General features: G+C 35.2%; 1 protein-coding gene across 2 annotated transcripts in view; it reads left to right on the top strand.

Annotated features, from left to right (window-relative positions):
• LOC115218501 (probable phospholipid-transporting ATPase VB) overlaps positions 1–14,301 on the top strand; it is a 115,441-nt gene that overhangs the window by 87,803 nt on the left and 13,337 nt on the right. For both annotated transcript variants that reach the window (XM_029788359.2, XM_036508167.1), the window contains exons 15-18: positions 3,158–3,238; positions 6,893–7,081; positions 10,790–10,844; positions 11,297–11,499. In XM_029788359.2, the coding sequence (XP_029644219.1) occupies positions 3,158–3,238; positions 6,893–7,081; positions 10,790–10,844; positions 11,297–11,499 (528 nt within the window). The remainder of the gene's footprint in view (positions 1–3,157; positions 3,239–6,892; positions 7,082–10,789; positions 10,845–11,296; positions 11,500–14,301) is intronic.

Consider the following 14,301-nt stretch of genomic DNA (forward strand, 5'->3'; position numbering starts at 1 on the left):
CCATCAGGGATGAATACAAAACTTTTGTTGCCTGCATAGAGAGAGTAAATAGTATTTACAATTTCATTTGGTATGTCATAGGCAGAGATAGTCTAAAACATTCGCTCACAATGAACAAAGTCGAATGTTTTGGTGAAATCCACAAATATGGCACACAAAGACGTATCTTTCTTTGCTAAGATGGTTTCAATGAGTTGGTGATATGTTCAAATAGGTTTATGGTGGAGCAGCCTTTGTGAAAGCCATTGTAGTTTGCTTCAAGTTGTGTTTTGATAGGGTCTAAGATACTATTGAACTTGATATGGTTGAAGAGTTTTGGTTGAGCATAACATCAGGCTAATTGTATGATACAAGCCATGTGCTGACAGATCTCTCTTTTCCATGTTATTTGGCATCATACCTCACTGACCTTGACTTTGCAGATGACATTGCACTCATCTCAAGCACAATCACAAATGTTCAAACTCTCCTCACAAACTTGGTGTTGGTTGCCATTGAAGTTGGTCTCTCAATAAATCACTTGAAGACAAAGACCATAATCATTATGTGGGTGATTTTTCATTGGGTCCCCTTAAATCAGTTGCCAGTTTCTGTTACTTGGGCTCTCATATTCACTCTGCAAGCAGAGATATTAAAATTTGTTAAGTGATGACATGGTCAGCTTTTAGCAAGCTCTGGAAAATTTGGATAACACCACAACAGTCATGTGACCTAAATCTACGAGGTTAACTATGAAGGAGTGATGCTAGAGCTGTGAAATCTTGCATACATTAATTTCAACCCTTCTTATTATGTAAACTGACATCTGACTATTCAAAGAAGACAAAGACTTCAAAAGTAACTAGTTGCAACTTCTCTTGAAAATCAACAAGATTTGGCATCATGGTGTCATCAAGTATCTCTAGAAAGATGGTCTAGCCTCCAAAGACATTTGTGCTCATGTGGTTGCTACATTAGGGGATGATACTCCAGCTTTATCAAGGGCATTTGAATTTAGGAGGGGAAGGGAAAGTGTTGAAGATAACCCAAAGTTTGGATATCTTGCAATTGTTACCTCTGAGGAAAACGTTGATTGTGCTCACCACATGATGATAGATCACAGGCGATTGACTATAAATCAAAGAGCCAATGCTATTAGCATATTCCATGAGAGAGTTGAGAATATTATGCACAATGAATGTGGCACGATGAAGGTTTCTGCTCAGTAAATACAATGTCTTCTGACACTTGATCAAAAGTGCACCAGGCTGATCAGATCACGGGGAAATCAGCTGGGGTTTTTTAATGTTACCTAATCATAGAGGAGTGTTGTCTTTATCATTTTGAACCAGAGACAATCCATTGCAGTGGAAACACCACTCTTTACTTACTCCAAAAATGGTCAAGGCCATTTCATTTATAGAGTAAGTGATGGCCTCAGTCTTTTGGGATGCAAAAGACATTGTGTTTATTGACTATTTTCAAAGGGGCCACACCATCACTGGAGAGAATTATGCCAACTTGCTGGGGCAGGTATGAAAAGCTATCAAAATCAAATGCCCAGGAAAACTGATGAAAGGGGTTCTGTTTCATCAGAACTCCAGCACAATGGTTGCTGTGCAGGACTGGCTTTGAACTGGTTGATAGCTGTCCCTATTCTTCTGATTTGGGCTCCCATCTGACTATCATCTGTTCCCCAACATGTAAAAGCACTTGGCTGGGAACCAGTATCACAGTGATGATGTCATCGTATCTGCTGTTGATGACTATTTTTGACCAACAGATGAAAGCTTCTTCACCAATGGAATCCGAGAACTGCAATACCATTGGAAGAAGGGTGTGGACTGCAGCTCACTTCTTCCATTGGTATTGAAAAATAAACCTCATGAGAATAGTTTGGTCAGTCTATGAAGTTTTCAGCCAACCTTCATACACCTGTGTCATGTATCAGTAGAATCTATTCTGCTCTACAGCCCTGAATGCTCATCTCTTACAGTAGCCCAACAGTGATCACTAGATGGCACATACACTCAGTCACTATGCAAGGCCTTTCACATCTCTTTTGCCAACCATATATCAAACAAGTCACTACATGAATCTTTACTCTCTGTCAGCCAGACAACCAAACAATGACAGCTAAAATTTGCTGGCTACTCTTTACATTAACCCTTTCGTTACCAACCCAGATGAAACTGGCTCTGACTCTGTAATACAAATGTCTTGTTTTCATAGGTTTTGAATTAGAATCTTCCACCAAACCTTAGTCACAATATATGTTCCTAACACTAGCTTAATGATAACTAAGTTAGTTTACTAAATTCTTTGTTATATTTATAATAACTGAAGGAAATACAGAGCATCTCAAAATAAATATGGTAATGAAAGGGTTAAATAGATCAACTTTATCACTACACTTTTTTCTATAATTCCAAGGGGATGTTCAAGCTTGGTGATCAGGTGTGATCTCCTGCCGGACAAAGCACTGTGCACTGTCTCACAGCTGGCATGTGCAATGTCGCTTATACAGCCTGGAAGGAAATTTGCTCATGAGTCGGAGTCGACATCCACAAATGATGTGGTTTAGATCTAAAGAAATCAGCCTTTATTGAGCAGGCTTGTGATCAAAGGTAATCTAACTGTGATTACCCTATCTTATTTTAAAGGTGTACAAGATTGCATTGTATAATGTGTTCTTTCCTTATCTAAGACAAAAGGGTATGATTTGAGGAGTTTTGACTACTATTTCTAACAAATCAAGTGACTATAGAAGCTCTCGCTGTGGCATGGAGTTCAGACAGAGTTCTAAAGCAGTGAAGAACACATGACATTAAGTGTACATCTACCAATTATTCTCCCTATTACCATTATGTTCACCCTCCTCCTTACACTTATATGTGACAGTTCTGTAATTTGTTAAGTAGGCCTGCACAACCCTCTCCGCAATAGCATTAGGATCTGCTAATGAAACTACTATCAGAGATGGTACCATCCTAATCTATACAGTTGATCTACTCCTCTAAAGTAGGGACTGGGTACAGAAAAAAAGTCATCAAGTTCTTTCTGTATAGGCAGCTGATCTCTATAGTAGAGGTTATTTCTATACAGGTTACTGATAAACCTTTGATAATCATAATTTTGTTATTTATATTCAACCCAACTTCTTATTCTTTTGCTTCAGGAAACAGCAGTGCAGGTTGCTTATTCTACAAAACTGTTCTCAACCAATCAGGAGGTTCTCTATTTGACTTGTTCTGACACGGTATGTTGACTAGTCTTTATGTTGTTATCTTTTATTTGTTTCACTCATTACTCTGTGGCCATGCTGGGGCACCGCCTTCAAAAACTTTTGGTCGAATGAATTGACCCTAGCACTTACTTTTTGATAACCCTGGTCGTTATTCTATCAGTCTCTTTTGGCTGAAAAACTACATTACAGGAACGTGAACACACGTTGACAAGTGGTGATAGAGAACAAACACTGACACACACACACACATACACACATTTATATATATATATATATATATCATTGTTTAACATCCTCCTTCCATGCTGGCATGGGTTAGATGGTTTAACAGGTGCTGGTCCATATATATATATATATATATACACACACACACATATCTGTGTGTGTGTATGTCTTTGTGTCTTAAACTAACCTCATAGACCAGCCATAATTATCGTTATCTAATTACTCTACTCATTCTATAACTTAGAGTGTGCTTCACTTTCGGATTTATGATTTACTGATGATATATATATGACAGGCTTCTTTCAGTTTCCTTCTCCCAAATCCACCAACAAAGCTTTGACCCGAGGCTATAGTTGAAGACACTTGCCCAAAGTGCCACACAGTGGGACTGAACTTGGAACCATGCAGTTGGAAAGCAAGCATCTTACCACACTGCCACACCTCTACCCGTTATTAGATATGTTATTTATGTTGTTGCTTTTCCATTATTCTATGAAGATAGTTCCCTAGACTGTATAATGTTTGGCTTTATGTCTTCTGTTAGACTCTTTATAGACACATGGGGTAACACGGAAGACACTACTGTGGGTGTTAGTAATCTCATTTTGTTATAAACACACAAATTACTGAGAAAGGTGACATTGTTTACTTAGGATATTCTGACAGATGGACAAATATATTTTTACAAATGTTAACATTTAAATAAAAAGTAAATGACAAAATTAATTATCAAATTAAATCTGATTAACATTTTTTAAGAATATATGTATAAAAGTACGTACACACACATACACATGTATCTATGTATGTATGTGTACACATGCACATGTGTATGAGTGTATGTATATATGCATGTATGTGTATGTATATATGTATGTATTTACTTATGTATAAATGTATATGTATATATAAATGTGTGTGTGTGTGTGTGTGTGTATATATATAAACAGGCATGGCTGCATGGGAAGAAGCTTGCTTCCCAACCACATGGTTCCAGGTTCAGTTCATCTGCATGGCACCTTGGGCAAGTGTTTTCTACTATATCCTCAGGCTGACCAAAGTCTTGTGAGTGGATTTGGTAGACAGAAACTGAAAGAAGCCCGTTATATATGTGTGTGTGTCTGAAGCATATTTGAAGCATTTCTCATGCAGGAAGTTGTTGAGATGCTTGAAAAAATGGTAAGTGGTCGGCACTCCTTTATGCAGCTGTCCTCATTCATATGCGTCACGTGTCCAAACCAACGCAGTCTTGTCTCTTGCCTGCTACATTAGGTTCCCCTTATGCCCAACTTTTCTCTCAATACATTTTCACTTTGCCGTACATGTGCACTGATGTTGCTCATCCAATGAGGTATACTGCCTTTGTTTCTCTCCAGTCTACACATGTCCTCTGCATTCAGAGCCCGTGTATCACTACCATGGAGTATAGCTGGTCATACAGAAGCATCTTATAGTCTACCTTTCACTCTGAGAGAGAGTCCTTTTGTTGCCAACTGAGGTTATAGCTCTCTGAACTTCCTCTTATAGTAGAAACAATACTTTCAGAGCATCCTCCACCATTGCTAATTTGGTCACCTAGGTAACAGAATCTATCTACAACCTTAAGAGAGCTTCCTGGGCATTTGAGAGAATCTAAGTCCCATGTGGCCTTAGTTACATTGTTTCTGCACATCTGCCACATACAAAGACTACTTTTTCTATTATATATATATATGCGTGTGTATATAGATACACACTCACACACATATATGTATGTATAAGTAGAGAGTAATGTAAAAACAATACAAAGGATATATTATAAATTAAGATTATTTATGAATATATCAATGGCCAAACATATTATCATAAAGTAAAAAGAAGAAAAACGTTTATAATTATGAACAAGTCACAATTATAACTAAGAAGGTTAAAAAAACCCTTACATGTTAAAAATAGCAACCAGAACTGCTATAAAGCCATTATATCACTCATATCATTTCTCTTCATGATAAAAACTGTCTTCGGGCATAGAATCCAGAACTCGAAAATGACAGGTTAATCCCCTATTGCAGTTTGCAGATGTATGTATATACATGTGTGTGTGTGTCTATATATATGTGTGTGTGTGTGTATATGTATGTATATATATGTGTGTGTGTGTGTGTTTGTATGTATATATGTGTGTGTGTATATATATATATGTATATGTGTGTGTGTGTGTATATATATATGTATATGTGTGTGTATATATATGTATGTTTATGTGTGTATATATATATGTATATGTGTGTGTATATATGTATGTGTATGTGTGTGTATATATATATATGTATGTGTATGTGTGTATGTATATATATATATATGTGTGTGTGTGTGTGTGTATTTATGTATATATGTATCTATAAATAAGATAGAATGGAATATTGATTTTTGTGTGTTTGAAATGACATGAAATAAAAAGTAAATGTTGCCTCAAATCTATTGGTTTATAATATTCACCTGTCTTGATCCAGTTCAATTGTCTTTTTTAAATGAATATGTTTAAAAGGAGTTATTTATACTTTACTATTATCCATATTAAACAGGAAACTATCTATAAGTGTCTCAAATTCAGAAAGTCTATTCAAATTTCATACTATAAGATTAAGTAATCAGCTAAATATTTTTGCACAAGTTTTTCATATACTTTTATCACAAAGTATTAATAAATTTTTATATATTGGCTCTATCTTGGTTACCATTGCTGTTCCAAATTTTTGTCTGTATACTGTTTGGTCAAAATTTAAAATGTTTTACTAAATAGATTGAAATTTTGCAATTATAAATTCTTTCCCTATTTTGTCTGATAAATCACGAGGAAATTAATTATACCAAAAACATATTGCTTCAGTTCCATACTCATGTAGTGTATATGTATTCAAGTTAACCACATCAAATGAAACCATTGAGGCTTCTTCATTTGCTATTGGAATGTAATTCAACATCATCTGCCTGGAATAATCATAAGCATAGACAGACATATGGCTATTCAGTCTTGGACTGTGAACATGTTGGAGGAATTGCTTTCAGCTGATTGCATTGACCTCAGTATTTTCATAATCTACTGTTTTGTTTATTGTTCTCTATTTTGCTTAACTGCCAAGTAATGGGACATAAAAGGATACAACATAAAGAACACTGGATTTTAAACTTGAGTAAACATGAATACACACACACACATACACACACACTCACATGTACACAATGAGTCTGTAAACAGTTTCCATCCACCAAATCTCATTCATAAATGATTGGTCAACAAGAGGGTATAGTAAAAGACAGTTTCTCCAGGTGCCATTTGGTTGCAAAGCAAACATCTTAACTACACAGCCATTTCTGTTAAAACTGAATTTTTTTTTGTTTTTCTTAATTTCTTTTTGTATGATTTTTTTTTATCTCATTATGTTTGTTTTTTCTTCAAAGAAAAGCACCCTAGAACATATTACCGAATACCTAAAGCAAATACATTGTGACCAGTCCAAGGAAGTTGGTTTAATAATTGATGGCAGCACTTTGTCTTTTGCGCTGGAGAAATCATGCCAAGAATGTTTCCTCAAGCTTGTGGTTTGCTGTAACTCTGTAGTTTGTTGTAGAGTGACGCCACTTCAAAAGGTAAATCATCTTTTAATTATGCCTTCTGTATTTGTGTGTGTTAGTAATGTTTTCATTTGTCGTATGAATGAGTGTGTGTGTGTAAAAGTTTATGCCTTTGATTGTGGATCTGTCCAATCAAGGTTGGTTGAACATAATAATGTCCTGAAAAACTGTAGAATTAAAAATTTAATATATACTGAGATCTGTTGTGCAAATTCTAGAATTAACACCGGATACTATGATATAAATGAATGCAGCCTTCATTTGCTATAGTTTTATAATGGTGATATTGTATATTACTTTATGACTAGCAGTATAGCCTGGCTTTGCTTGGGATTAAGTTAGGATTATTAAGCTAATCAAGCTCTTTATTTCAAAGCAAACTAAGTAACGTCGACGTCAAATTTGTGTGAAATCCATTGAAATTGGTAAACTTTTGGCTGAAATTTTGCAGACAATTTGATTGGGAAATCCCATAAGGAATCGGTTTATTGATGAACAGTTTCCAAACATTGTTTATAAAATAATAGCTGATCATTTGTGAAGGAGCATGTCTACAATCAACACGTAGGTCTTTTGCTCTGGTAACCTCTGCTCTCTCTCTCATGTTCACGCATAACCAGCTATATATCGCTATGAGTAGAACAACGGATTCAGCTAATTTGGAAATTAGCTGTGGAGAAACAGAGAATATTGTTTATATTGTGTGTGTATATATATATATATATATATATATATATACGGGCAACACACACACATACACATTGCGGCACTGTCATGCCTTTGGTTGTCAGAATTGAAAGTAATCAACTTCGTGTACTTCCGTCAGGTTTATACCTTCGTTAATTTACGCCGTTTATTTATGTACCACCACGCTGTTAGGTTTATAAAACAATTGAAGTTCAGTTTAAAGTTTATAAATAAATACATTTCATGTGTAATGTATACACATGTGTATATATATATATATATGTATACACACACACATATATATATATATATTATATATATATATATATATATATACGGGCAACACACACACATACACATTGCGGCACTGTCATGCCTTTGGTTGTCAGAATTGAAAGTAATCAACTTCGTGTACTTCCGTCAGGTTTATACCTTCGTTAATTTACGCCGTTTATTTATGTACCACCACGCTGTTAGGTTTATAAAACAATTGAAGTTCAGTTTAAAGTTTATAAATAAATACATTTCATGTGTAATGTATACACATGTGTATATATATATATGTATACACATGTGTATATATATATGTATACACATGTATATATATATATATGTATACACACACACATATATATATATATATATATATATATATATATATATACATGTGTATATATACATGTGTATACATATATATATACACATGTGTATACATTACACATGAAATGTATTTATTTATAAAGTTTAAATTGAACTTCAATTGTTTTATAAACCTAACAGCGTGGTGGTACATAAATAAACGGCGTAAATTAACGAAGGTATAAACCTGACGGAAATACACGAAGTTGACTACTTTCACTTCTGACAACCAAAGGCATGACAGTGCCAACGCATACATGCTCGTGTGTGTGTGTGTGTGTGACTGAAGCCATTCACACATACATGCATACATACATAACAACACCTGTCTGTTTGTTTTTGCCTGTCAATCACTCTCTAAAAAGATGAAATTTTAAAAATCTTTTATCTCTCTCTCTTTCTCTCTCCCTCTCCCTCCCTCTCTTTACACCGTCGCTAGAAAGTAAACAATGGTGGATTTCTCTGCCGTGAAAATTGTTAAGTTATGGTCAAAAATTTATTTTTACCGCTATTTGCTGGTGCCTCAGAGGAAAATAATTTAACGAAAATACAGCTAAGGTCATGATGAATGTCCTCCTAAAATTGAAGTGACATGCATGCTAATTTGTGGACATGCATAAATTACATTCACGTATACACACACATACTCACGCACTCACACACACACACACACACACACACAACACACACACACATCCTGCCTTTTATATATATATATACAGATAATACTTGACTATTATTAAATATTATATTTCAACAACAATGGATATTATTACATTGTGGCATTTTGAATATTACACTACAATGTCATTGGATACTACATTATGATATCGCATCACATAACACTGGACTATCATTTCCTCACAGCATTTCATTATATGACATCACATGATTGGGTAATACTGTGTCACCTCATTAGGTATCTATCTGTGATAGCAATGTTTACCACTCCTCTAGTTGTAACTGGATACATCATGAAATGTTTAATCCTCTTATGACCAAATTTCTAATGGCATCATACAGAGCCGATTCTTACTTTGGTCTCACTGCTTTCATGGATTCCCATGACTCTCTGTCGCCATCCAATTCTCTTATGAATTTGAATTGGGACCTTGAGCCATAGTGAATCTTTCATTAGCTGATCATGCAACCATGGATGCCACCCTTATGAATGCATTGCAATTACTCTCTTGATGGAGCTTGGTGATTCTCCTCACATCGATGTTGGCTCAGTTGAGCTTTTCTGCTACTAATTCACAATCCACCATGCTGCTATCCCCTGGCTTCCCCATATCCCTTGCAGAGTGGCTTAATAGGTGTATGCTCAGAAGGCAGCAAGCTGGCAGAAACGTTAGCACGCCAGGCGAAATGCTTAGCGGGATTTCATCTGCCATTACGTTGTGAGTTCAAATTCCGCCGAGGTCGACTTTGCCTGTCATCCTTTCGGGGTCGATAAATTAAGTACCAGTTACGCACTGGGGTCGATGTAATCGTCTTAATCCGTTTGTCTGTCCTTGTTTGTCCACTCTATGTTTAGCCCCTTGTGGGTAGTAAAGAAATAGGTATTATGTCTTGCCAAAGAGCATCCCATAACTATGCAGGGCATGGTTGTCACCCTGTGAAGTATTTTCAAAATGCCCATATACCCTGCACAGTACCTACACATCTTTTTTCATCCTTGACTTGTTTCAGTCATTTTACTGCAGCTATGCTGGGGCACCACCTTCACGGACTTAGTCGAATGAATTGACCCTAGTGCTTATATTTTAAAGCCTAGTACTTATTCTATCAGTCTCTTTTGCTGAACCACTAAGTTATGGGGACATAAACACATCAACACTAGTTGTCAAGTGATGGTGGGGGAACAAACACAGACACAAAGACACACACACACACACACACACACATATATATATATATACATACACAGTAGGTTTCTTTCAGTTTCTGTCTACCAAATCCACTGACACGGCTTTGGTCAGCTTGAGGCTATAGTAGAAGACACTTACCCACAGTATCACCCAGTGGGACTGAACCCTGATTGAGAAGCATTCTTCTTACCACATAACCTCACCTGTGTCTATATATACCACATAACCACACCTGTGTCTATATATCCCTACTAATTTTGAAAATAATCACCTGTTTGGAGAATATAAATAAAATAATCCACTTTTTCCCTAGTTAGCTAATGTTTCAAATGTAATTTAAGAAAAGGTTCTTACATAAAATTATGATGAGAAGTTTTCAATTAAATGTGAACTTTTTTAAAATGGAAGGTTTTTGTGTGATAGAATTAGATGCAGTTTCAAGAGGGTTAATGTCAAAGCATTAAAGAATGTATTTCATTTTTTCTTTCTTAATTGAATGTTCTGATAATGTATCTAATATGTCTAGGGTGCAGTTGTGCGTGTTGTCAGAGACAACCTCAAGAAATTGACTCTTGCTGTTGGTAAGTAGTGTTTTTCTCTGATTCCAATTTTCACCTCTCTCTATCTTTCTAGCTGTCTCTCTGTTTGTCTACCTCTCTCTCTCTCTCTCTCTCTCTCTCTCTCTCTCTCTCTAACACATCTCCATCCACCCACTTTCACTCATCCAGCCACAAACCTACACCCTCCCTAATAACAACCAAAACAAGCCAACATAGGAAACAATACTATACACAGTTGCTCACCCTGCTAAAAATAACAGCTAAATTTCCCTCAAATCACCCTACCACTTAAAAAAAAATGAGAAACACATTTACTAATGTAATTCTAGAATACTCATCCTGAATACAAGACAAAGTGGTTACTGTTGAAAAACCTTTGATCATAATTCTAGTCAATCAGGACTGACCTGGAGTTAAACACCAACGACATAACCATGCTAACCAATATTCTATGTACTCTTCCTTCTGCACAGGTGATGGTGCCAATGATGTGAATATGATTCAAACTGCTGACATTGGTATTGGTATTTCTGGTCAAGAAGGCATGCAAGCAGTAATGTCATCAGACTTTTCTATTGCAAGGTTCCGATTTCTGAAACGTCTCCTCCTTGTCCATGGACATTGGTGCTATCATCGCTTTGCTCATTTCCTTTCTTTTATGTTCTATAAAAATCTGGTAAATAAATTTTTTTTTTGTTTTACTCTTAAAATTGTTTTCTTTTGCAAAAGATTAGACAACTTGTCCTTTGGTAAGATTTGTTACCTTTTGGATGATTGACAAAATTGAGATATTTATTTAAATAAAAATCTGTCATTCAGCATAATACAGTAGAAATTGTGATAAAATAAATACCTTTTTGCCACTCTGTAAAAATCATGTGACTTTCAAAGTGAAAATATTCTTTCATTATAAAAAATCTATTACATTGAATATGGAGATTAATACATCTGCATGTTTTATATTTTTGCAGTCAATTATACAACATATTTGATTTAAATGTGTCCAACGCATGTTTCTGTCGCATAGATATATCACAATTGCATTTGAACCCAGTGTCTTTTGACTGTTATTTGTCTATGCAACTTTATTCAAGGTCTGTGCACTGATGTGGTCTTAATTGAACTAAATGTCTGTAGATTTAGCTAGCATTATATTTGGCCTGTGACTATAGTTTTTGAGTGCAAAGAGTATGAGAGGAAGATTTGGAAACCTGATATGACTATAAAAACTGCTATATGGTTGATCCTCTAACGACCCTAGGTTTTTTATTTTTTCAAATAAACAATACTAAACCTTAAATTAGGTCAGAGAATATTTTTTTAAACCACTGGCCTTAGTTGGATTACGAATTCTTTGTGGTTCAAAAAATATTCTTTTCTCACTGTAAACTTTCGCCTGCGGTATGTATATTTGCCACACTCTCTCTGACTCTCTGTATATGTATATCACTCATGCTGCATGTATGTGTGTGTGTCAGTGTCTGGGCGCGTGTGTGTAAGGAATTTTATTACGGTAAAAGAGTCCCCATCAGCAAGCTAAGAAAAATTTTTATACTTATGCACCAAATAGTAAAACAAAAACTTAGTTTATTGGTTCATTATAAATTGCCCCAAACAATGCAGAAATCTATCCTGATCAAGAGACCTATTTGTTAAAGTAGACATGGTCTCACATGGAACAAAAATCATTGAAATAAAAGCATTCAGCTATGAAAATTGCCCCCAGCAACAACATGATACTTAGCTACTATATATGTTCCACGTCCTCTCGTTGTTGTGTTTTCTCTTTGTGTTTTCATGTTTGGATTAACTATATATATATATATATATTTATATATATATACCCATGCTAGCATGGAAAGCGGACGTTAAACGATGATGATGATGATGATGATGATATATATATATTTATATATATATTTAAATAATGAGGGAGATAAATTAATATTAATTTTAATATCAATTTAAAACCAGTAGTCTAGCATACAAAAAATCTGAGAAATCAGAGAAAATTCTAATATATGTGTATATTGGCAGGGCAATATATATACATACATACACACATACATACATATATATACATACATACATGTATATATATATATGTATGTATGTATGTTCTGGTTTTGGTGTTGGCACTGGCCTCTCATTACATCATAACCATTGTCTTTTTTGTTTTCTGTTGTGATGCAAAATCCATTTTTCATTACCTGTAACAATGCACTGTAGAAATGACAGATTGTTATTCCTGTTAATAGAAGACTGCTGCAGATGGTGGAACATTGTGTTCAATTCTCAAGAATAAGCTCATTGGAACCCAAATTCCCTCTTTGCATGCTTTCCCATTTTGCTCTTGAGATGTTCGTAGATAGTTGAATGTGACACAGAAAATCTCTGGTATTTTGATGTGGATCCAATACAATATTACGGAGATGTACCTGCATAGCAAGTGATTTGATCTGAGATCGTGTGCTGGAACGAAAACAATTGCAGCGTGGAAGGTGTTTGTAAGCCATTTAAGAAACACACAAAAGCCGTTTGATTCACTTCAACATTTAAGTTTAATTTGTCAAAATATTTTCGTCCCTATAAGGCCGCGACCTGTTCACTGCAGCACGGATTTTTGTCACTGAACAGGTCGCGGCCTTATAGCGACGAAAATATTTTGACAAATTAAACTTAAATGTTGAAGTGAATCGAACGGCTTTTGTGTGTTTCTTAATTGGCTTACAAACATCTTCCAATACAATAGTTTCATTCAAAGGTTGCCATAGAGAGTGGCTTGTCTTCCAGAGCGAGGCTTGTTAGACATGTCACAATCGCCATCTTTAAACCTTTTAAACCACAGCTAATATATACGAGCTTTCGCTGTCTCCAGATACACTTCACAGTAAGTATTGGTAACTATGCTGTTTCATAAAGTTCATATCCTCCATGGGCTTAATTACTGAAATACCTATGAATGGCACACTGCTGGATAGAAGAGATGATATACCTTTTGTAGACAGTTCCCACCCATTCAACCTTGGCTCTGATGTGATTGGTTGATTCATATTTCATAGTGGTGAAAAAACACAATTACTTTCTGAACACCCAAGTATATATATGTACGTATATATATATATATATATATATATATATTATATATATATATATATATATATATATATGTATGTATATACAGGTAATATGTGTGTGTGTGTGTGTGTGAATACATATACATGTGTAGATATGAGTGTGTGTGTATACATTTATGTATATATATTCTTTTATCCTTTTGTTTCAATCATTTGACTGTAGCCATGCTGGAGCACTCCCTTGAAGGGTTTTAGTCAAAGAAAGCAGCCCCAGAACTTTTTTTTTAAGACTTGTACTTATTCCATAGATCTCTTTTGCCAAACCACTAAGTTACAGGAACTGGTCTCAAGCAATGATGAGAGACAACTACAGATACAAAGACACTCACACATAAATATAT

This window comes from Octopus sinensis, linkage group LG13 (assembly GCF_006345805.1).
Source record: "Octopus sinensis linkage group LG13, ASM634580v1, whole genome shotgun sequence".
NCBI lineage: Eukaryota > Metazoa > Mollusca > Cephalopoda > Octopoda > Octopodidae > Octopus > Octopus sinensis.